This window comes from Nerophis ophidion, linkage group LG15 (genome assembly GCF_033978795.1).
Source record: "Nerophis ophidion isolate RoL-2023_Sa linkage group LG15, RoL_Noph_v1.0, whole genome shotgun sequence".
Lineage (NCBI taxonomy): Eukaryota > Metazoa > Chordata > Actinopteri > Syngnathiformes > Syngnathidae > Nerophis > Nerophis ophidion.
Window position 1 is genome coordinate 15800657 of NC_084625.1, and position 22258 is coordinate 15822914.

A 22258-nucleotide genomic window follows, 5' to 3' on the forward strand; every position below is an offset into this window, starting at 1 on the left:
TTTTTCTACCGCTTGCCCCTCCTTTTGGGGTCGCAGGGGGGGGGAGTGGGGGGGGGGTGCTGGAGCCTATCTCAGCTGCATTCGGGTGGAAGGCAAGGTACACCCTGGACAAGTCGTCCGATCATCCCAGTATTTTTAAATATTGTATAAGTAAAATAAATTCATGATTTTATTTTAATTGTTTTTCAAATTCCATCCATCCATTTTCTACCGCTTATTCCCTTTCGGGGTCGCGGGGGGCGCTGGCGCCTATCTCAGCTACAATCGGGCGGAAGGCAGGGTACACCCTGGACAAGTCGCCACCTCATCGCAGGGCCAACACAGATAGACAGACAACATTCACACTCACATTCACACACTAGGGCCAATTTAGTGTTGCCAATCAACCTATCCCCAGGTGCATGTCTTTGGAAGTGGGAGGAAGCCGGAGTACCCGGAGGGAACCCACGCATTCACGGGGAGAACATGCAAACTCCACACAGAAAGATCCCGAGCCTGGATTTGAACCCACGACTGCAGGACCTTCGTATTGTGAGGCAGACGCACTAACCCCTCTGCCACCGTGAAGCCCTGTTTGTCATACGTCTGGCAACGCAGTGCCGGAAGTTGGTAGAAGTTCATGTATTTCAAAAATCATATTTACTATCATAGTAAACATTTATTTTTTAAATGTGTAATTCATTAAGCTACAAGCTGTCATTTAATTTGTTGTAGTCACTACATTTTGTCTTTCAATTTGAAAAACAAATTGAAAGACAAAACAAATTGAAAGACAAAATGTAGTGACTACAACAAATTAAATGACAGCTTGTAGCTTAATGAATTACACATTTAAAAAATAAATGTTTACTATGATAGTAAATATGATTTTTGAAATACATGAACTTCTACCAACTTCCGGCACTGCGTTGCCAGACGTATGACAAATGTATGTATTCCTTCTCTGTACGATCAAAAGCAACTCTTATCACACATAACAAACAAAAATTTGATTTTAATGGTAGAACTACATTGGAAGTGTCATGTTTTGCTGTATCGGATGGTCCCATGCTACGTCAAATCGAGTATCTCCGATAATATTCCACAAAATACGATCATTTGTCAGTTTCTGGTACGATAATTTGTTATTTTCCATTTGGCAACGCACTTCCGGTATGATGACGCAGAGAAAAAAATAGCAGCATGGGTGGAAAGTCTAAAGTTGAATGAACTTTAAACAATCGACCGTTTTAACCCCGCTGGCCGAATTTGGATGGACTTTATTGACCATTTTGAAGCCGCCCAGAGACGCTGCTTCTGTTGGAGGACCAAGTGGTCGTGTTTTGCTTTTAGAACCATGTTTGTGCTTTTGTTTTGCGTTTATCTGGCATGTCTACCGTTTTACTCGACAGCCAATAGGAACGACAAGCCCATCATCGGTGAGTTTAGTACCGCCGGACTCACTCCTCATTACGTTTGGGGTTTTAAAGGCATCATTAAAAAGAAAAAGTTTTTGTTTTTAAAGGCGTCATTAAAAAAACGACAAGTTTCTGTTTTTAAAGGCATCATTAAAATGACAAGTTTGTGTTCTTAAATGCATCATTAAAATGACAACTTTGTGTCTTTAAAGGCATCCTGGCACAGGATCTTTCCACACCTGTAGACAATCAAACTTCTTACATCGCTGCCTCTTATGTCAAGTTCTTGGAGTCTGCAGGGGCCAGAGTGGTCCCAATTAAGTCCGTTTTTTTATCATTTCCCTATTAAATGTTGATATTTATCAATCATTCGAGATTAAACGTTTTTTGTTGTGTTTTTCTACAGGATCAACCAGCCTGAGGAGGAATATAGGAGACTATTCAACTCCCTTAATGGGTAAACTATGTTGTTTATTATTTACAATTTTGACAAAACTGCTAAGTGGGAGAGTGGCCGTGCGCAACCCGAGCGTCCCTGGTTCAATTCCCACCTAGTACCAACCTTGTCACGTCCGTTGTGTCCTGAGCAAGACACTTCACCCTTGCTCCTGATGGGTGCTGGTTGGCGCCTTGCATGGCAGCTCCCTCCATCAGTGTGTGTGAATGGGTAAATGTGGAAGTAGTGTCAAAGCGCTTTGAGTACCTTGAAGGTAGAAAAGCGCTATACAAGTACAACCCATTTATCATTTATTTATTCATAGCAGGGGTAGGGAACATGTGGCTCTTTATATGACTGCACCTGGCTCTCAGATAAATCTTAGCTGACATAGCTTAACACGGTAAGTAATGAATAATTCCGCTGGTAATCACAGTGTCAAAAATAACGTTCAAAATATAAAACATTCTCATGCATTTTAATCCATCCATCCGCTTTCTACAGCACCTGTACAAGAAGTCGCATTAATGGTAAGAAGTATTTTATTTATTGCTAGTTAGCTTCAGGGCTTCACGGTGGCAGAGGGGTTAGTGCGTCTGCCTCACAATACAAGGGTCCTGAGTAGTCGTGGGTTCAATCCCGGGCTCGGGATCTTTCTGTGTGGAGTTTGCATGTCCTTTCCGTGAATGCGTGGGTTTCCTCCGGGTACTCCGGCTTCCTCCCACTTCCAAAGACATGCACCTGGGGATAGGTTGATTGGAAACACTAAATTGGCCCTAGTGTGTGAATGTGAGTGTGAATGTTGTCTGGCTATTTGTGTTGGCCCTGCGATGAGGTAGCGACTTGTCCAGGGTGTACCCCGCCTTCTGCCCGATTGTAGCTGAGATAGGCTCCAGCGCACCCCGCGACCCCAAAGGGAATAAGCGGCAGAAAATGGATGGATGGATGGATAGCTTCAGAATAACAATGTTATTAAAAAGAATAACAGACTTATTGTACTCTAAAAATGTTGGTCTTACTTTAAAATGCACGCATTTAGTTGTATTCAGTCTTAAAAAAAATATATATGGCTCTCATGGAAATACCTTTTCAAATATTTGGCTTGTATGGCTTTCCTAGCCAAAAAGGTTCCCGACCCCTGCTCTATAGCATGGGTGTCAAACTCTGGCCCGCCATGTAATTTCATTTGGCCCTTGAGGCAGTATGAAATGTGCTGGCTCGCCGGTTTTATACAGCGCCGGTGCCGCTGTAACACCGCATTCACCACTAATACTCATACTTGCCAACCCTCCCAATTTTCCCGGACTCCCAAATTTCAGTGCCCCTCCCGAAAATCTCCCAGGGTAAACATTCTCCCGAAATTCTCCCTATTTCTACCCGGACGACAATATTGGGGGCGTGCATTAACGGCACTGCCTTTAGCGTCCTCTAAAACCTGTCGTCACGTCCGCTTTTCCTACATAGAAATAGCGTGCCAACCCAGTCACATAATATATGCGGCTTTTACACACACACGCACACAAGTGAATGCACAGCATACTTGTTCAACAGCCATACAGGTCACACTGAGGGTGGCCGTATAAACAACTTTATCAATCTTACAAATATGCACCACACTGTGAACCCACACCAAACAAGAATAACAAACACATTTCGGAAGAACATCTGCACCGTAACACAACATAAACACAACAGAACAAATACCCAGAACCATTGCAGCACTAACTTTTCCGGGACGCTACAATACCCCCCCCCCCCCCCCTCCCCAAGCAATAATTAATGTTTTACCCATGCACTTTCTCTTGCTACTTCAAGGCTTGAATGTTTGATTAATTTGTTATTGTTATTTTATTTGCAAATTTATTATTAGCCTGTCGAAAAAAAAATGTTTTGATATTTACCTCAGAGGGCTGCAAAAAGAAAAGACCCATTCGATTTTTATTTAAATTGTATTTGATATGCCGTTGATATTTTTTAATGATTATTATTTAAAACTCGATTTTACATGTCACTATAAAGTTATATAAGCCTTGCTTGTTCAATATTCAATGCAAAACTTGTTTGGGTCCCTATTAAAAGGTTAATTTGTTCAACCTTGGCCCGTGTCTCTGTTCGGTTTTAAATTTTGGCCCACTCTGTGTTTGAGTTTGACACCCCTGCTCTATAGCAATGGTTCTCAAATGGGGGTACTTGAAGGTATGCCAAGGGGTACGTGAGATTTTTAAAAAATATTCTAAATGTTCCAACTATCGTGGGATCACACTCCTCAGCCTTCCCGGTAAGGTTTATTAAGGTGTACTGGAGAGGAGGCTACGCCGGATAGTCGAACCTCGGATTCCGGAGGAACAGTGTGGTTTTAGTCCTGGTTGTGGAACTGTGGACCAGCTCTATACTCTCGGCAGGGTTCTTGAGGGTGCATGGGAGTTTGCCCAACCAGTCTACATGTGCTTTGTGGACTTGGAGAAGGGATTCGACCGTGTTCCTCGGGAAGTCCTGTGGGTAGTGCTCAGAGAGTATGGGGTATCGGACTGTCTTATTGTGGCGGTCCGCTCCCTGTATGATTAGTGTCAGGGCTTGGTCCGCATTGTTGGCAGTAAGTCGAACACATTTCCAGTGAGTGTTGGACTCCGCCAAGGCTGCCCTTTGTCACCGATTCAGTTCATAACTTTTATGGTAAAAATTTCTAGGCGCAGTCAAGGCGTTGAGGGGTTCCGGTTTGGTGGCCGCGGGATTAGGTCTCTGCTTTTTGCAGATGATGTGGTCCTGATGGCTTCATCTGACCGGGATCTTCAGCTCTCACTGGAATAGTTCGCAGCCGAGTGTGAAGCGACCGGAATGAGGATCAGCACCTCCAAGTCCGACTTGTCCATGGTTCTCGCCCAGAAAAGGGTGGAGGGCCATCTCCGGGTTGGGGAGGAGACCCTGCCCCAAGTGGAGGAGTTCAAGTACTTAGGAGTCTTGTTCACGAGTGGGGGAAGAGTGGATCGTGAGGTCGACAGGCGGATAGCTGCGGCGCCCTCAGTAATGCGGACGTTGTACCGATCCGTTGTGGTGAAGAAGGAGCTGAGCCGGAAGGCAAAGCTCTCAATTTACCGGTCGATCTCGGTTCCCATCCTCACCTATGGTCATGAGCTTTGGGTCATGACCGAAAGGATAAGATCACGGGTACAAACGGCCGAAATGAGTTTCCTCCGCCCGGTGGCGGCGCTCTCCTTTAGAGATAGGGTGAGAAGCTCTGTCATCCGGGAGGAGCTCAAAGTAAAGCCACTGCTCCTCCACATCGAAAGGAGCCAAATGAGGTGGCTCGGGCATCTGGTCAGGATGCCGCCCGAACGCCTCCCTAGGGAGGTGTTTAGGGCACGTCCAACCCGTAGGAGGCCACGGGAAGACCCAGGACACGTTAGGAAGACTATGTCTCCCGGCTGGCCTAGGAACGCCTTTGAATCCCCCGGGAAGAGCTAGACAAAGTGGCTGGGGAGGGGGAACAACTGGGCTTCCCTGCTTAGGCTGCTGCCCCCGCGACCCTACCTCAGATAAGCGGAAGAAGATGGATGGATGGATGGATTCTAAATATAGCAACAATTAAAAAATCCTTTATAAATATATTTATTGAATAATACTTCATCAAAATATGAATGTAAGTTCATAAACTGTAAAAAGAAATACAACAATGCAATTGTGGACGTCTTGAGCCGTCGTCGCTCGGGTTCAGTGGACCACCCAGGAAGGACATGCTTTTGAGCAGAATTGACTCTTGTATTTCTCAATAAAGGCAGATGTCTTTTCACTGTCGTCGCTCCCACTGCTCCCTCCTCCGTGTCTTGTTCTCCGTCTTTCGCTCTCCGTTCCCCTCTTTCAGCCGCCGTTGTCGTCGTCGTCCTCTTCTATGGCTTGCTCTTTGATCTCTCTTGTCGGCTCTCCAACTCCTCCCTGATCTTTCCTCCTTCTCCCCTTTTATACTCTGCAAGGAGATAAGTTAATTGTGTGCCGGTGCGAAATCCACGCACCTGAATCAGATTGCGGCAGCGTCGCTCCCGGCACGCCCCGCCTCTCAGCTACGCGACATTTTCCGCCATCTTGGGCAGGGTTCCAGCGTGCCCTGCCCCGCCGTCGGCCCGTCGGCTCCGCATCTCCACAGCAATATTCAGTGTTGACAGCTAGATTTTTTGTGGACATGTTCCATGAATATTGATGTTAAAGATTTATTTTTATGTGGAGAAAATGTTTAGAATTAAGTTCATGAATCCAGATGGATATTTTACAATCCCCAAAGAGGGCACTTTAAGTTGAAGATTACTTCTATGTGAGAAATCTTTATTTATAATTGAATCACTTGTTTATTTTTCAAAACGTTTTTAGTTATTTTTATATCTTTTTTCCCCAAATAGTTCAAGAAAGACCACTACAAATGAGCAATATTTTGCAATGTTATACAATTTAATAAATCAGAAACTGATGACATATTGCTGTATTTTACTTCTTTATCTCATTATTTTAAACCAAAAAATCTTTGCTCTGATTAGGGGGTACTTGAATTAAAAAAAAAATTCACAGGTGGTACATCACTGCAAAAAGGTTGAGAACCACTGCTCTACATGACAGGACTGCTTTTTTGTTATTGAAGACTACTGGAAAAATGTTAGTCGAAGATTTTTTATATGACAGAAGTACTTGGCTGTTTTTGAGGACCTATGCTATATGACAGGACTGTTCTGCCCTTAATGTAGACCCACATGTACTACATTAACTATGCTGTCTTTAAATGTGTGTGTTTTTTGTGTATCAACAGAGTTCTGTACCCTGGAGGATCGGCCAACATCACCTCATCAGGCTACCAAAGAAGTGCGAAGGCCTTCTACGAGATGGCCATTGAGGTGGGTTTAACCCAAAAATTATTTATGTTGTTATTTGTCTCAACATGAGTCTTTTATTGTGACGTTGCAGGCCAACAAGAGGGGAGATCACTTCCCCATTTGGGGCACCTGTCTGGGCTTCGAGCAGCTGTTGTTGCTGACCAGTGGCGTGAACCTGCTGACAGAGACGGACACAAGGGACGTGACCTTACCCCTCAGCTTCACTGAAGGTATGTTTCTTTTTGTCCATTAGCTTAACCATTGACCCCAGCATGTAAATGCTTTACCTCTGAGTACATATGCTGATGCTTGTTAGGTCATTGCAACATACTGAGCCAGCGTACAAAAATGCTATTATACTGTACATAACTTTAATTTTACTATAAAAATGCACTGACATTAAAGACTACTAGGTATCCCCAGGGTTTCCCCCAGATTGCCACTATAAACGTGACGGTAGGGGCATGGCACGGGGCGTGGTCAATATGACATCATCACATCTAGACAGAAGTGAGCTTTAAAGGCCTATTTAAATGAGATTTTCTTATTTAAACAGGGATAGCAGGTCCATTCTTTGTGTCATACTTAATCATTTTGCGATATTGCCATATTTTTGCTGAAAAGATTTAGTAGAGAACATCGACGATAAAGTTCGCAACTTTTGGTCGCTAATAGAAAAGTCTTGCCTGTACCGGGAGTAGCAACCGTCACGGGTTGTAGGGCTCCTCACATTGTTTATAATCATAGCCACCAGCAGCAAGTGCAATTCGGACCGAGAAAGCGAGGATTTCCCCATTAATTTGAGCGAGGATGAAAGATCCGTGGATGAGTACGTTAGAGTGAAGCACTAAAAAAAAAAAATACAAGAAAAAAGGCGACGGTTCCAAGCGACGGCAGTGTGAGCGATTCACATGTGTTCAGACACATTTACTAGAATAATTCTGGAAAATCCCTTATCTGCTTACTGTGTTAATAGTGTTTTAGTGAGATTGTAAAGTCATACCTGAAAGTCGGAGGGCTGCGGTGAACGCCAGTGTCTCTCAGAGAAGCCAATGGAGGAGCCAAGATCACAGCTGCCTTTTTGACAGCTACAGGAGAAGGTCGCATAATCCACTCAAGTCTCCGGTAAGAGCCGACTTAATATCACAATTTTCCCATCCAAAAACTTGCTGGTTGACGTAGACAAATATGTTCGCTTGACCGCTCTGTGTTAAAGCTTCACAACAAACAGAGAAACACCGGCTGTGTTTCGGTGCTAAAGGCAGCTGCAATCCACCGCTTTCCACCAACAGCATTCTTCTTTATAGTCTCCATTATTAATTGAACAAATTGCAAAAGATTCAGCAACACAGATGTCCAAATTATTGTGTAATTATGCGATGAAAAGAGACGACTTTTAGCCGTAAGTGGTGCTGGGCTAATATGTCCGCTACAACCCGAGACGTCACAAACACGCGTCATTATTACGCGACGTTTTCAACAAGAAACTCCGCGGGAAATTTAAAATTGTAATTTAGTAAACTAAAAAGGCCGTAATGGCATGTGTTGCAATGTTAATATTTCATCATTGATATATAAACCATCAGACTGCGTGGTCGGTAGTAGTGGGTTTTAGTAGGCCTTTAACTCAAGTCATTTGACTTGTTAGAGCAGGGGTGTCGAACTCATTTTAGCTCAGGGGCCGCATGGAGGAAAATCTGTGCACATGTGGGCTGGACTATTAAAATAATGGCATTGAAAGTAAAAAATAAAGACAACTTCAAATGTTTTTCTTTGTCTTGGTCCAAAAATAGAACAAACACATTCTGAAAATATTACAATAAAAATATAGAAAAAAATACCGGCAGCGGTAAAGTTTAGATCCATGAAGGAAAGAAGAAAGTGAATGAATATTTCTAACTGAATAAGTTTACATATGCATAAACTTTTTTTTTCTTTTGTATAATTTTTTTTCATGGATTAAGTAACGTTGATGACAGCCTTTTCCCGAACACAACATACAATGTGAGAAATAACAGGATAATGCATACATTTATCATTTGTTACAAAAAAGTGGGATCCCAAAACTTACTGTGGTACCCCATTTTTATGACTAGACCCCAATTTAAAAATTAATAGCACCAACACTGATGGAGAATTGGTGCGTGCAAAACAGCAGCAGGCGGCTGTGGCCTGCGGGCCAGTTGTAATACTAATCAAATATCATCCCGGAGGCCATGGATAATTTATTCTGGCAGATCCGACCCGCGGGCCTTGACTTTGACACACCTGTGTTAGACTGTGCTCTCTTTGTTCGATACAGTTTAAATTGTTGCTTATTGTAATGTAACACAGGCTACACTTTATTCTGCCTTCCCTGAATGTTGCGATTTGGTTTGCCAAATATGTAAACAGTCCTTTGAGTTATATTTGAAAAAAATAACTACCATATTTTTTGGAGTATAAGTCGCACCTGCTGAAAATGCATGATAAAGATGGAAAAAACATATACAGTATAAGTCGCACTGGAGTATAAGTCGCATTTTGGGGGGAAATTTATTTGATAAAACCCAACACCAAGAATAGACATTTGAAAGGCAATTTAAAATAAATAAAGAATAGTGAATGACAGGCTGAATAAGTGTACGTTATATGACGCATAAATAACCAACTGAGAAGGTGCCTGGTATGTTAACGTAACATATTATGGTAAGAGTCATTCAAATAACTAAATTTATAGAAAATGCTATAAATTTACCAAACAATCTGTCACTCCTAATCGCTAAATCCCATGGAATTTTATACGTCTAGTCTCTTACGGGAATGAGCTAAATAATATTATTTGATATTTTACGGTAATGTGTTAATAATTTCACACAAAAGTCGCTCCTGAGTTTAAGTCGCAACTCTGGCCAAACTATAAAAAAAAAACTGCGACTTATAGTCCGAAAAATACGGTGGGTGTTTTTTTTTTTTTTATATTCTTCACAATGTAGTCACTGTAAAAGTAACCGCACTAAAGAAAGTACATTATATATACACATGAAGTGCACAAACATGTAGGAATCATGTTAGTTAATAATATCATTTGGAATAAACTGAACAAAGCAGTACAATTATGCAGGATAAAGGTTGAGTTCTAGTGCCGCTAGTTTAATGCTAATGTGCAATGGACTAGCTCAGTGGTTCTCAACCTTTTTTCAGTGATATACCCCCTGTGAACATTGTTTTAATTCAAGTACCCCCTAATCAGAGCAAAGCATTTTTGGTTGGAAAAAAGAGATAAAGAAGTGAAATACTGCACTATGTCATCAGTTTCTGATTTGTTCAGTTGTATAACAGTGCAAAATATTGCTCATTTGTAGTGGTCTTTCTTGAAGTATTTGGAAAAAAAGATATAAAAATAACTAAAAACTTGTTAAAAACTAAACAAGTGATTCAATTATAAATAAAGATTTCTACACATAGAAGTAATCATAAACTTAAAGTGCCCTCTTTGGGGATTGTAATAGAGATCCATCTGGATTCATGAACTTAATTCTAAACATTTATTCACAAAAAAAGAAATCTTTAACATCAATATTTATGGAACATGTCCACAAAAAATCTAGCTGTCCACACTGAATATTGCATTGTTGCATTTCTTTTCACAGTTTATGAACTTAAATTCATATTTTGTTGAAGTATTATTCAATAAATATATTTATAAATGATTTTTGAATTGTTGCTATTTTTAGAATATTTAAAAAAAAATCTCACTTTCCCCTTGGCATACCTTCAAGTACCCCCAGGGGTACGCGTACCCCCATTTGAGAAACACTGGACTAGCTCATAGACAAGTTAACTTAATTTAGCATGGCCAATCGCAGGGCACAGATAGACAATCATTAACACTAACATTCCTATTTATGGACAATTTGCAATCCCCAATGAAGTTAACATGCATATTTTTGAAATGTGGGAGGAAACTGGAGTGCCCGGAGAAAACCCACATGCATACGGTGATAAATGCACTTAAAATACTTTTTCTCTTCAACTTTCTCTTTTTACTTAAAAGCTGTCACAAATTTAGGATTTTCTGGCCACAACAATCACAAAAAAACCCCAGCGAAATTTGGGAGGGACTGAATGAAATACAAATGAACCTTTTTCTAATTATTTTTACTGCGATCAAGTGATTAAGAAATTTGTTAGATTTTTAGATCTTTAATTAATTTCTCTTTTTTTTAAAATCTCACCTAAAAAAAAAAAAAAAAGATATATATATATATATATATATATATATATATATATATATATATATATATATATATACACTAATATAAATAATATACACGTGTGTGTGTGTGTGTATATATATATATATTTTTTTTTTTATGTATAATATATATTTTTTAGTTTTTTTTATATATATATATATATATATATATATATATGTTTATTTATTTTTTCATTTAAATTCTTAAACATATTAGTGTGTGTTTATGTATGTATGTGTGTATATATATATATATATATATACTAAAAAATACATATATTTTAGTTTATTTATTTTTTCGGTTAAATTCTTAAACATATTGTGTGTTTATGTATGTATGTGTATATATACTGTATATATATATATATATATATATATATATATATATATTTTACTTTTTTTTTTCCATTTAAATTCTTAAAAATATTAGTCGGATTAGTGTTGTGCCTCAGTCACGCACAAGATGATGATTGGTCTACACACGTTAAAGATTTAAAACAAACATTTGAAAAAAATAACGCACTAAATATTAATGTAATTAATGAGGATGTAATCGCAATTTATCTCAGTTCATTTTTTTTTTTTTTTTTGAATTTTTTTTTACATTCTGCCTTACTCAGTTACAATTAAAACTACTATTAAAATTCTGAACTGTTCATATCCTTGTGGGGGGGTGCACTTACAACATCAACAGGGGATCAAATACTAATTATTTGACACAATAATAATAATTTTTCCCCAATGTACTATGATGTAATTTCTAGCGGCCAAAGACAGCAGACTGTTCCAAGGCTTCCCGGCTAAACTCATGGACTCTTTGGCGATGGAGAATCTGACTGAGAACTCTCACCGCTGGAGTTTGTCCGTAAAGGTACAGTCGTTGGTCGTCTCACCAAAATAGTTACAGACACAAAAAATACATGTGGAAGCAGAGTGGAAGTTTTTTGTCTCAACAATATGTTTTTTGTCTCAACAATGTCGCTTTTTTTCAATAATAGACCCGTAATTCCAATGACCTTGTTATACGAACCAGTGTTAAACATTCAGAATAGTCATTTATTTAGGGTAATAAAGTGAAATAAATGGCAACTACACTTTTTTTATATTTTGCCCCTCATTTAAAATTCATATGACAGACAAGAACACACATCTTTCTCTTTTATATGCCTTCTAAATGGTAAAAAAAAAAAAAAAGGCTAGCAAGAGGTGGCTAACAATGCAGCTATTGGAAATATATATGTGAAACATATCAACCACTGCAAAAAAAAATCTGCCAACAATTTACATGCTGTGACCTGCATATTAATGGGATACATTGTTATTTTAGGAGTTAACTCAGAGGAACCACTTTTAGTAACAAAGCGCTTTGCTTACATAGAAGTAAGGTAGCTACTAAGCTGCTACCGAATCGTCACTGAGTTTGTAAAAGGTTATGCTAGATTATAAATCATGCTTTACACCTGTATAGTAAAAGGTTGTGGCTATAAGGCGGGAAGTTGGTCAACTTTGATATTTAATTAAGATCCAAAAACATTGCTTAGACGATGCGGCAAAGTGTTTTTTGATGCAAAAAGTATTAACCTGAAAAGTGAGAATTCTTCATGTAAAGGGTGAACCCAGGTCTTGTGCTGAAATATATAAACATCCCATCAGTCGGCATCCTTGAGAGCGAAGATTGTAACTGTTTTAAATTGTTTGCATTTTGTATTTCTTGTTCTCCATGATGGTTTTGTGTTTCATTATAGCTAGACTAAGGTTCTGGATCATTATCTGTCCCAAAGTACCGTATTTTCCAAACTATAGAGTGCACAAGTAATTAACCCACACCTACCAAATTTTAGTAAAAAAAAATATTTTTCGTACTGTATATTAGCAGCACAAGACTATTAAGCCGCAGATATATACCGGTACATAAGATTTTGTAAATGTTTGTTTACATACTGTAAATGTTGCCAAACGGCGTCTGTAACACGGCAGTAAAACGGCTGATCAAACAAAACAGAAGTCATCGTCATGGACCCACAAGCTGTGGAATCAACTTAACAGTTGATTCCATAACTCTACTGTGTATTAGTAAATTTATGAAACTGAAACAATACAAAAATAATGCCATTGTAAGGTTATAATACTAACACAGACACCTGTAAACTTGTTTGCATATCCGCTCATGCTAACAACGCTAGCTGGATTACATTACGATAGCACGTAAAAATATGCATTAAAAACACAGATATAACACATGGTTTAGTAAATGTGAATTGTTTTCGTTATATTGTAAAACTTACCACCATTGCTTGGAGTGCTGAATGAAGAATCCTTTCGAGCAGAAACGCTATGGACGGTTGTACTTCCGGTTCAAAGGATGAAACAGGAAATGCATTTTCAACACGCAGCACTTGCAGTGAGCGAATTCATCCAAAAGATGGTGCCGTGGCACAAACAATAACACACCTTTTCAGTGTCTGTCGGTGTTAAATAAAAACCAAGAATTCCAGTAAGGGTAAAAAAGCAAATAGAGGATTCGAAAAATAGCTGGGATTCAAGGGGGCCTTTTTGGGGGTTCAAGGTAGAAATATTTTCCATTTTTATGATGCTTTGGAAATCATTTCCTACATAGAAATTCTGTAATAATGCTAGAAAACTTACCGATAAAAAACTGAAAACCACACCTTTTTTTCATGACTTTACCACAAAATTAGTACCAGTTTTTCTGGTGGTTTGATGCAATGTTTTTTTTTCTTTCCATTTTATTAGATCACGTACTTGGAAGATTAGCGTTTGGCTGTTTTTTGTCATGTCTGTGGTGTGTTACAATATCACAATAAACTTAACGATCACCACTGCTCAATACCAGATTTGTTTATCTTTAGGTGTAGAGTCTGTAACAGATTAAATACAAATCTTTGAAGATTTAAAAAATATTTTTGTACCAGGCTTTAGTTAAGAGAAATATGAGCATATCAACATTGATTGCTTTAGCTTTACTAACCTCACTCTATTCACTGCAACCATCTGAGTTGCAGCATTGTTACAATAATTCCAATAACTTTGGTCTGTTTCAAATTAAAACCAACTTTATTTGACTTTAATTGCAACGGCAACCCGTTTCGGCGGTTAAGAAATATGGTACATTACCTCAATCAAATTATACATACGCAAAGTCAATAGAACCTGTATGACCGGGTGTTGAAATACACAGCTGAGTGTCCTTTTTTTTTTTTTTTTTTAAAGGCGTACAACACCACCCAAGCCCTGAAGTCGTTTTACAAAATTCTCTCCACAAACACAGATGGAAGAACTGAGTTTTTGTCCACATTTGAAGGTATCAAAAAACTCTTCCTTCTGTCCTTTCCAGCCCAGAAACTTCTTTTAAATATATATATATATATATATATTTTTTTTTAACTATTTAGCGAATGATTTCCCAATTTACGGCACCCAGTGGCACCCGGAGAAGAATGCATTCGAGTGGAGGAAGCCTCATCTTGCACACAGCCCCTCCGCCGTCCAGGTCACCTTCTTCATGGCCGAGTTCTTTGTGGGCGAAGGTAGGACAGCATCTGTATTTCTACTATATCTATATCATGCCGGGATGCGTTTTCTTAAAAAAATTCAAAAACAAAAACCCTTTTTACTTGCAGCCAGGAAGAGTTTTCACAGCTTTGAGTCAGCGGATGAGGAGGACCAAGCCCTCATTTACAACTTTAGTCCGGTTAAATTTCGTAAGGGCGGTGTCTTCGAGCAAGTATATTACTTCTAAGCCAAACGAAAACAACAACTTTTACCATAGGGCAACGAATATACAATACTTTGGTCATTGATTTTAAAAAATAACTTAATTTTGTCTTTTTTTTGGTGAAATGTAACATTAATTTTAGGCAAAAGTGACACATATTAGCATTTCCCGCATGACTGTTATCTATCTTTTAGATACACTGCACAACTTTCCCTTTCTTCTCGTTGTTTTTTTTTTATGCCACAAACCTGTTAAAAACTGTTCTTCGATATAGGCGGGTAACAACGGGGCACAGCAGGACCCGCTGCTCGTTGAGAAGAGCGATACATGCTTTCATGTTAGTCTCTTAAAGTGTCAAATAGGGATGGGCCTAAATCAGGTGTGCCCATTAGGTCGATCGTGAAGGGTGTCAGTTGATCACCTGCCAAGCATTAAAAAATAGATCTAAAAATTAAGGATCATCAATCTCAAATATGATGTCACTTTTGCTACTTTATTCGACATTCGTGGGACCAAAGAATTTCGTAAGATGAAGCTGCCTGCTCGGAACTCAATATTAATTAAAACACAACCATTAGGAAGGCGGGAAACACTTCTCCTTTTAACAGACTTTCGCAACAAACCTGCTGTTAAAAGCCTAAAGACTAACCGCAGTCTGAGCTATTCCTTGTCGTTTAGACCTCCAGTGATAACATTACACGTAAGAAACTAAAGTACCAGACCAAGACCATAGGACGCACCGGATTATAAGGTGCACTGCCGATGAGCGGGTCAAGTCAGGTCTATTTTCATACAAAACACATCGGATTATAGGGCGCATTAAGGGGGTCATATTTTCTTTTTTTCTAAATGTAAAGCATTTCTTCGTGGTCTACATAACATGTAGTGGTGGTTCTTTTGTCAAAATCTTGCATAAATTATGTTTTACAGACCATCTTCACGTCGCTTTCTGACAGTCGCTTCAGAATGCACCGTTTTGTGGGCGGTCTTATTTACGTGGCTCACCTTCAGCAGCGTCTTCTCCCCGTCATCTTTGTTGTAGCGGTGTAGCGTGCAAGGACGGAAGTGGAAGAAGTGTCAAAAGATGGAGCTAACTGTTTTTAATGACATTCAGACTTGATTTAAATCAACAACGGAGCAGCATCTCCTTATCAGTGGCTCACTAGTGCAGCAACAACGCCGGAAATGTGTCCTGCAAAAACCGTCCGAACGGAACTCTCTAATAACTAAAGATTTTAAACAAGAAGATTGAGAAAAAGAAGAAGCTTATCGACTACGGTGTTCCACGGACTACGAAGGCGGATTCGCGCAAATTTTCAGGACTTATGCAGATATCAAACACAAATCAGCAAGTACTAGAAGGTAGGAAAAGTTTATTTTGCATAATATTGCGAAACAAAACGCCAGATAATTTGTCTTACCTTATACACAAACCATAATAATACTCTTATTTTGACCCACAGTACAATCCATCAAGGAGTGCAGCTTCATAGCTTACCAAAGTCGTTCTAAAACATTTTGATTTAATTTGTTGGTGTTTACTTCAGTCATATTGCAGTCTACACGTATCTTATGTGTGACTGCCATCTACTGGTCACACTTATCATCTCACCATGTACCGAATATAATAGCTTCAGGGTCAGTAAGCGCAACCAAAATTATTCCGTATATTAGGCGCACCGGGTTATAAGGCACACTGTCGAATTTTGAGAAGATGAAAGAATTTTAAGTGCGACTTATAGTCCGGAAAATACGGTAACTTAGAAGTACAGTAGTAGCCATGCTAAGTTGTGTTGAGGAGGGGTTTGTTGCTGCCCGTCGACAAATTTGCATGACACATCTAGAATGTGACAACATGCATTATCACTAAAATCTGTATTGTCGTAGGAGTTCAAATAATTTACATCGTAGATGGTCTATATTGAGCAACCCTTGTGCCCAAAAAGATCAGAAAATGTTGCTAGATTTGTCGCTAGTCTTTTTTCTTGAAAATATTTCCTAGAGGAGTCTAAATACTTTGTAAATACAGTGACAAAGTCGTTAAGTTGGCAACACTAATCCCTGCTCTGATGTTACAATGCCATCTACTGTACATAGTTGTAATGACAAGCTACAGCCCCATTAGGATGTGTTTATGCAAGGTAGGGCCAAATCGAGTTGTAGCGGTCCACATTTATTTGTGGTAGTGAGCCACAAGCAATTGAATGTATGGGAAACACTGCATGCATACATTATTACCTCATGTATATGTAAAACATACATTGCAAAACTGTACATTTTTCTTTATAATGTGATGAATGATGGGGATTTTAGTAAAATTAAACAGTGTCGAAAACATAGAATTTAGAGTCAGTCTTTATTATTTTGTCTGAACATTTACCTCCATGCCACCGTCTAGTTTCTTGTTTTTTCCTTAGGAACACATTTTGTCATCACTGTTCCTTAAAAAAGGGGGGAAAAAATGAAACAAAATTGCTGTCGCTCATGACCTTTAATCGTTTATTTTGTACGACCCCGAAAAAGCGGTAGAAAATGGATGGATGGATATTCAACTTTAATCCGGCAGATTTATAGTTGTATGTAATGTCAGAAAAGCAGTTGAAATGCACAAAGATTTGAACAAAAGCATTTTTTCTTTACACATCAATTGCAGTACAAGGAGAAATGTAATTGATGCTACCCATTAAGAAAACATTCAAGATGTCAAATTGATGATGCTTTTAACTTATAGACATGCGGTAACATTTTCAAAAGGAGTTAAAAAAAAAAAAGTTGAATGACACATGTGCGTCAACAATTGCTAATTTTGTATGACAAAGGCAATCATTCCTCAACACCAATGGCAGTAATTCAGGATGAACTTTTATTACTATTTTAAGCAGTGGTGTATTTGCTTCAAATATAAATGTTGCTGTTTTTCAATCAACCAACCATGCAAATTCTGTACATTATAGCATTGTGCTAAGTAATTTCGTATAACCAAATGGCCTGCAGGTCATTTATAGTGTAACATTCAAATAAAATTGTATAATAATGTTTCTTGAAATATTATACAGCACAAACAAGGTCTACATTTTAAAAGTCGTCTGGTTATACAATCGCTGATTATGTGCTCGCTCGTCTCCAGGTTAGCATTAGCTTAATTTGAAGAAAGTGAAACCTGTTTCTCACTGCGTTCACCCTCAGGTAAGTCAATTTACCTTCAACTGTACACACTTTGAGATTATGTTACATGTGTATGCAGCAATGTCTACATGTTCATGTCAGCTTCAGAAGAACTTACAGGTCAAGCTAACATGGTAGCTAGGCTAACCAGTTTTTGTTTTTTTTGGATTGTTTACATGTTTGGGGGACAAAGTAAGGCAGTCAGGTATAACAAGTAAAGGAATTTTTATCCAGTTATAGATGGTGGAAATGAAAAAAAAAAAAAAATCTTGAATAGCTGCGTGGATGCTAGTGTGCTACTTTACATACACTGAGAACAATCGACAAAAAGCACAGTCCAACATGGAAACTTCATCACAACGTTAGAAAACAGCAACGCTTCCTGGACCCACAGAGTTCCAGACACCGTTTGAATGCTACCAACCACGTATCAGATTTTTTTTTTCATTATTGTACAAGTTTTTAAAAGTGTTCTTTCCCTTACACAGCGCAAGTCCTGCTGTTTCCACCGCTGCTCAGGGGCTCGTCCATCATGTCGCACATTAACGGATCAGTATATTCCAAAGTGTCACTCTCACTCCGTGGAGATTTTTTGTATTGCAGGTCCAAAGACAGACAATGATGAAGGAGAATAGAACCAAGGTGAGCGATGGGAGGAGATCCTCGGCTGCTCCAGAGGCAGTCTTAAGTCCAGCATGCTGTAGTTGCATAATATTGAGGACACCATTCTTGTGCTTGGACATGTTGACTGATCTGGCCGAGGCGTGTTTTTAAGAGGACTGGATTGGTCAGTCGATCTAACCTTCGTCTTCATTCTCTTCATCTAGCTCCTCGTCAAAGAGTCTCTCTGGTAGCCTGAAGCACTCCTCGAAGAAGTTGACCAGCGACTGACTGAGGTGCTGCCGGGTGCCCTCGTTGTGGATGAAGTGGCCTTCGTCTGGGTAGATCTGACATGACGACAACAACCGGTAATTACATGTTTAGAAAACAACAAGGAAATATACAGTAAAGGGCCAAAAGTTTGGACACACCTTCTCATTCAATGCGTTTTCTTTATTTTCATGACTATTTACATTGTACATTGTCACTGAAGGGATCAAAACTATCAATGAAGACGTGGAGTTATGTACCGTATTTTCCACTCTATATAAGGCACACCGGATTATAAGGCGCACCTTCAATGAATGGCCCATTTTAAAACTCTGTTCATATATAAGGCGCACCACATTATAAGGCACATAGAATAGATGCTACAGTAGAGGCTGGGGTTACGTTATGCATCCATTAGATGGAGCTGCGCTAAAGGGAATGTCAAAACAGTTCACTCCCAAAATGAATAAACAGCTGTTTTATTATTTTCCCTGATTCAACAAACACGTAAAAAACATTCTGATACTGTTACGGTGAATCAAACGTTAGTGCAATCACAATATAGTAACACTCGAAATAGCGCAAAGCAATAATATATCAATAACTCAACGTTGCTCAAACATTAATGTCACACAACACAACACACAAAATAAACATGTAAAGCTCACTTTATTAGTTATTCCTAATCCACAAATCCCTCGAATTCTTCTTCTTCAGTGTTCGAATCAACAGTTGGGCGACTACGTCATTAAACGAGTCAGTGTTAATGTTAAATTCTCTCGCTGCTGCTCTATTCCCGTATTCTACTATGTGACTGATCGCCTTGAGTTTAAACTCTGTGTTGTAAGCGTGTCTCTTAATAGGAGCCATTTTGGGGTCTTTGCATAAACACACAGAAACGGCACGCCTCCCACAGTCATATATCCCAGCATGCACCGCACGCTTCTTCTTCTACGAGGGAAAAGAAAGTTGGTGGCTGCTTACCGTAGATGATGTGTGCTTCTTCTTTCAGGGAAAATGAAGTCGGTGGCTGCTTACCGTAGTTGCGAAACCTGTTGTGGCTCAATATTGGTCCATATATAAGGCGCACCGGATTATAAGGTGCACTGTCAGCTTTTGAGAAAATTTGAGGTTTTTAGGTGCGCCTTATAGTGCGGAAAATACGGCACCTAACCAAAAAAGGTGAAATAACTGAACTTTTTTTCTTTTTTCTAGTTTCTTAAAAACAGCCACCCTTTGCTCCGATTACTTTTTCGCACACTCTTGGCGTTATCTCTATGAGCTTCAAGAGGTAGTCACCTGAAATGGTTTTCACTTCACAGGTGTACTTGAGGCTCATCAAGAGAATGCCAAGAGTTTGCGGAAAAGGAATCAGAGCAAACGGTGATTCCTTTTAAATAACTGAGAACATTAAACATGTTTTCAGTTATTTCACCTTTTTTTATTAAGTACATAACTCCACGTGTGTTCATTCATAGTTGTGATGCCTTCAGTGACAATCTACAACGTAAATAGCCATGAAAATAAAGAAGACGCATCGAATGAGGGGAAGTTTTGTCCAAACTTTTGGCCTGTACTGTATTTTTAATGTGCACGCCTGGCCACTTGATGTTTCTTTTTATAGAAACAACCCGCACATGCTTGTTCTGACACTTTACTCATGCACAAGTTTAAAATTTGACCAAATATGTATCACAGATCATTAAATATACAGTGGAACATAATTTTATGAACTTATTTAGTACTTGAACAGGGTTTGTAAATAGAAACGTTTGTACATTGAAGTAAATTTCTCAAAAAGAAACAACGTTAACACAATTGAGTTCCAGCTTCGACAGCAGTCCATATTTTAGTAAAAGTTTGTGCACAATATACAGTACTGAAGGTGGGAATCTTTTGGGAACTCGCGATTTGATTAAAAATCAATTATTGATGGTTTAACATTTCTTTTAGTTGCACTAAATAAGCGTTTTCACTTGCAACTTTTAAAAACAGTGCATTTGTAATAACAGTTACATTAATAGAAATGTGTGCAAAACTGGAACATAAGTGCCTTAAAATAAAAGAGCTGGTCGGATCTCTTGGTGAGGTGCCTCGCTCTGGTCAGCCAATTTTTTGTTTCTCTGCATTACTTTATTTACAACAAATAAATCGATTGATGTTTACTAATTGATTTTATAATTGCAATGCATCTAACTATGGATTACTTCCCCCACCTCTATACAGTACTGTATATCAAACAAACATAATGGGTCAACGTTTTATATACACCAGAGTCAAAAAAACAACATCTAACTAAACTGTGTTCATTTGCAGCTGCCCCGCTTTGCTAAGTGAATAAGTACAGCGATCAATGGATGTGCTGCCTGGCACCAAATGGCTGGATGAGGTTAGTACAACAAAGCATATTTTTATTTGGCCTGTGTAAACTAGTAATTTATATACTGTCAATGTTTTTTTTTAGTTAATTGTGTAGACATACTCTTTTTTTCTTTTTCCACTCATTTGTTTCATTGTCACAAGCTGTGGAATTTGCATGCATGTTACCTAAAAATCTTTTTTTTTTTTTTCAAATATATTATTTTAATATAATAGCAATAATTACAATTAAAATTCAGCAGGTAGAGTTATCTTACTCACTCATAAAATAAGGGGGGAAAACCGTGGCGCGGTTGATAGAGTGGCCGTGCCAGCAACCTGAGGGTTCCTGGTTCGATCCCCACCTTCTACCAACCTAGTCACGTCCGTTGTGTCCTTGAGCAAGACACTTCGCCCTTGCTCTTGATGGGTCGTGGTTAGGGCCTTTCATGGCAGCGCCCGCCAATCAGTGTGTGAATGTGGAAATAGTGAGTACCTTGAAGGTAAAAAAAAAGCGCTACACAAGTATAACCCATTTACCATAAAATGATTGGTACACACACAATAGTCTTTCATCTTTATTCAAAGAAGACGTAATGAACATAATCAATCTAGGAAGTGTTTCCCCAGCTGCCAGAGACTGAAATAATGTTTAATCACTTACAAAATGTTCAAATTAATACTTATTCATCTTCATTTGTCTTTGCTGAGACTGTAAAATGCTAAATCTGGAAGTAGAACCCAACAATAAGCAGGCTGATTGCCACATGAATACTACTAACTTGGGCGTGACATCATCAGACATATTTGACAGGCAAAGTGTGATTGTAACACTTTTCTTTAATAACAGGCTAAACTGATATGAACACAGAAGTGCCGCTTCACCCTTCAGAATGCATGCTCGCTTGCGTTGCTGTCGGAGGAAAAACATTTGGCACGACATCGCCTTTTTAAGTGCTCGTGCAATGCAGCTGTGAAAACTCATTTCTAATTTGCACAGTTTACTGAGCACGGTGATCTTCTGGTTTTTTTTTTTCTATTAACTTATCCTCTCAAAAAAGGCTTGTTTTCTACAGAGGCCTCTTTATTTTCTTCATGTATCCCCATGACTTGCAAGTTACGTAAATAGATGCGTTTAGGTCATCACCCCAGCGCTAGACATATAATATTGATATTGCTTGCAGCACAGTATCATCGTCATATGTC

General features: G+C 38.9%; 2 protein-coding genes across 7 annotated transcripts in view; one reads left to right on the forward strand and one right to left on the reverse strand.

Annotated features, from left to right (window-relative positions):
* Positions 1 to 1152: 1152 nt before the first annotated feature.
* Positions 1153 to 17001, forward strand: LOC133569307 (gamma-glutamyl hydrolase-like). Of its 2 annotated transcripts, none has more exons than XM_061921541.1 (9): positions 1153 to 1418; positions 1610 to 1718; positions 1804 to 1854; positions 6623 to 6707; positions 6778 to 6916; positions 11688 to 11794; positions 14155 to 14245; positions 14366 to 14471; positions 14565 to 17001. In XM_061921541.1, the coding sequence occupies exons 1-9, from the start codon at positions 1253 to 1255 to the stop codon at positions 14587 to 14589; spliced, it is 879 nt and encodes a 292-aa protein (XP_061777525.1). In that variant the 5' UTR covers positions 1153 to 1252; the 3' UTR covers positions 14590 to 17001. The 2 variants fall into 2 exon arrangements, with proteins under 2 accessions (XP_061777525.1, XP_061777524.1); XM_061921540.1 differs by having other exon boundaries at positions 1155 to 1418; positions 14337 to 14471.
* LOC133569305 (dipeptidyl aminopeptidase-like protein 6) overlaps positions 16654 to 22258 on the reverse strand; it is a 468141-nt gene continuing 462536 nt past the window's right edge. For all 5 annotated transcript variants that reach the window (XM_061921539.1, XM_061921536.1, XM_061921538.1 and 2 more), the window contains one exon: positions 16654 to 18771. In XM_061921539.1, coding sequence (XP_061777523.1) covers positions 18622 to 18771 — 150 coding nt within the window. In that variant the 3' untranslated portion in view covers positions 16654 to 18621. The remainder of the gene's footprint in view (positions 18772 to 22258) is intronic.

Excerpts from the sequence above, each read along its gene's own strand:
- LOC133569307 (XM_061921540.1), top strand. The coding sequence starts at position 1,253 with ATGGACTTTATTGACCATTTTGAAGCCGCCCAGAGACGCTGCTTCTGT. Across the intron at positions 6,708-6,777 it reads TCTACGAGATGGCCATTGAG|GCCAACAAGAGGGGAGATCA; the intron begins GTGGGTTTAACC and ends GTGACGTTGCAG. Across the intron at positions 11,795-14,154 it reads GCTGGAGTTTGTCCGTAAAG|GCGTACAACACCACCCAAGC; the intron begins GTACAGTCGTTG and ends TTTTTTTTAAAG.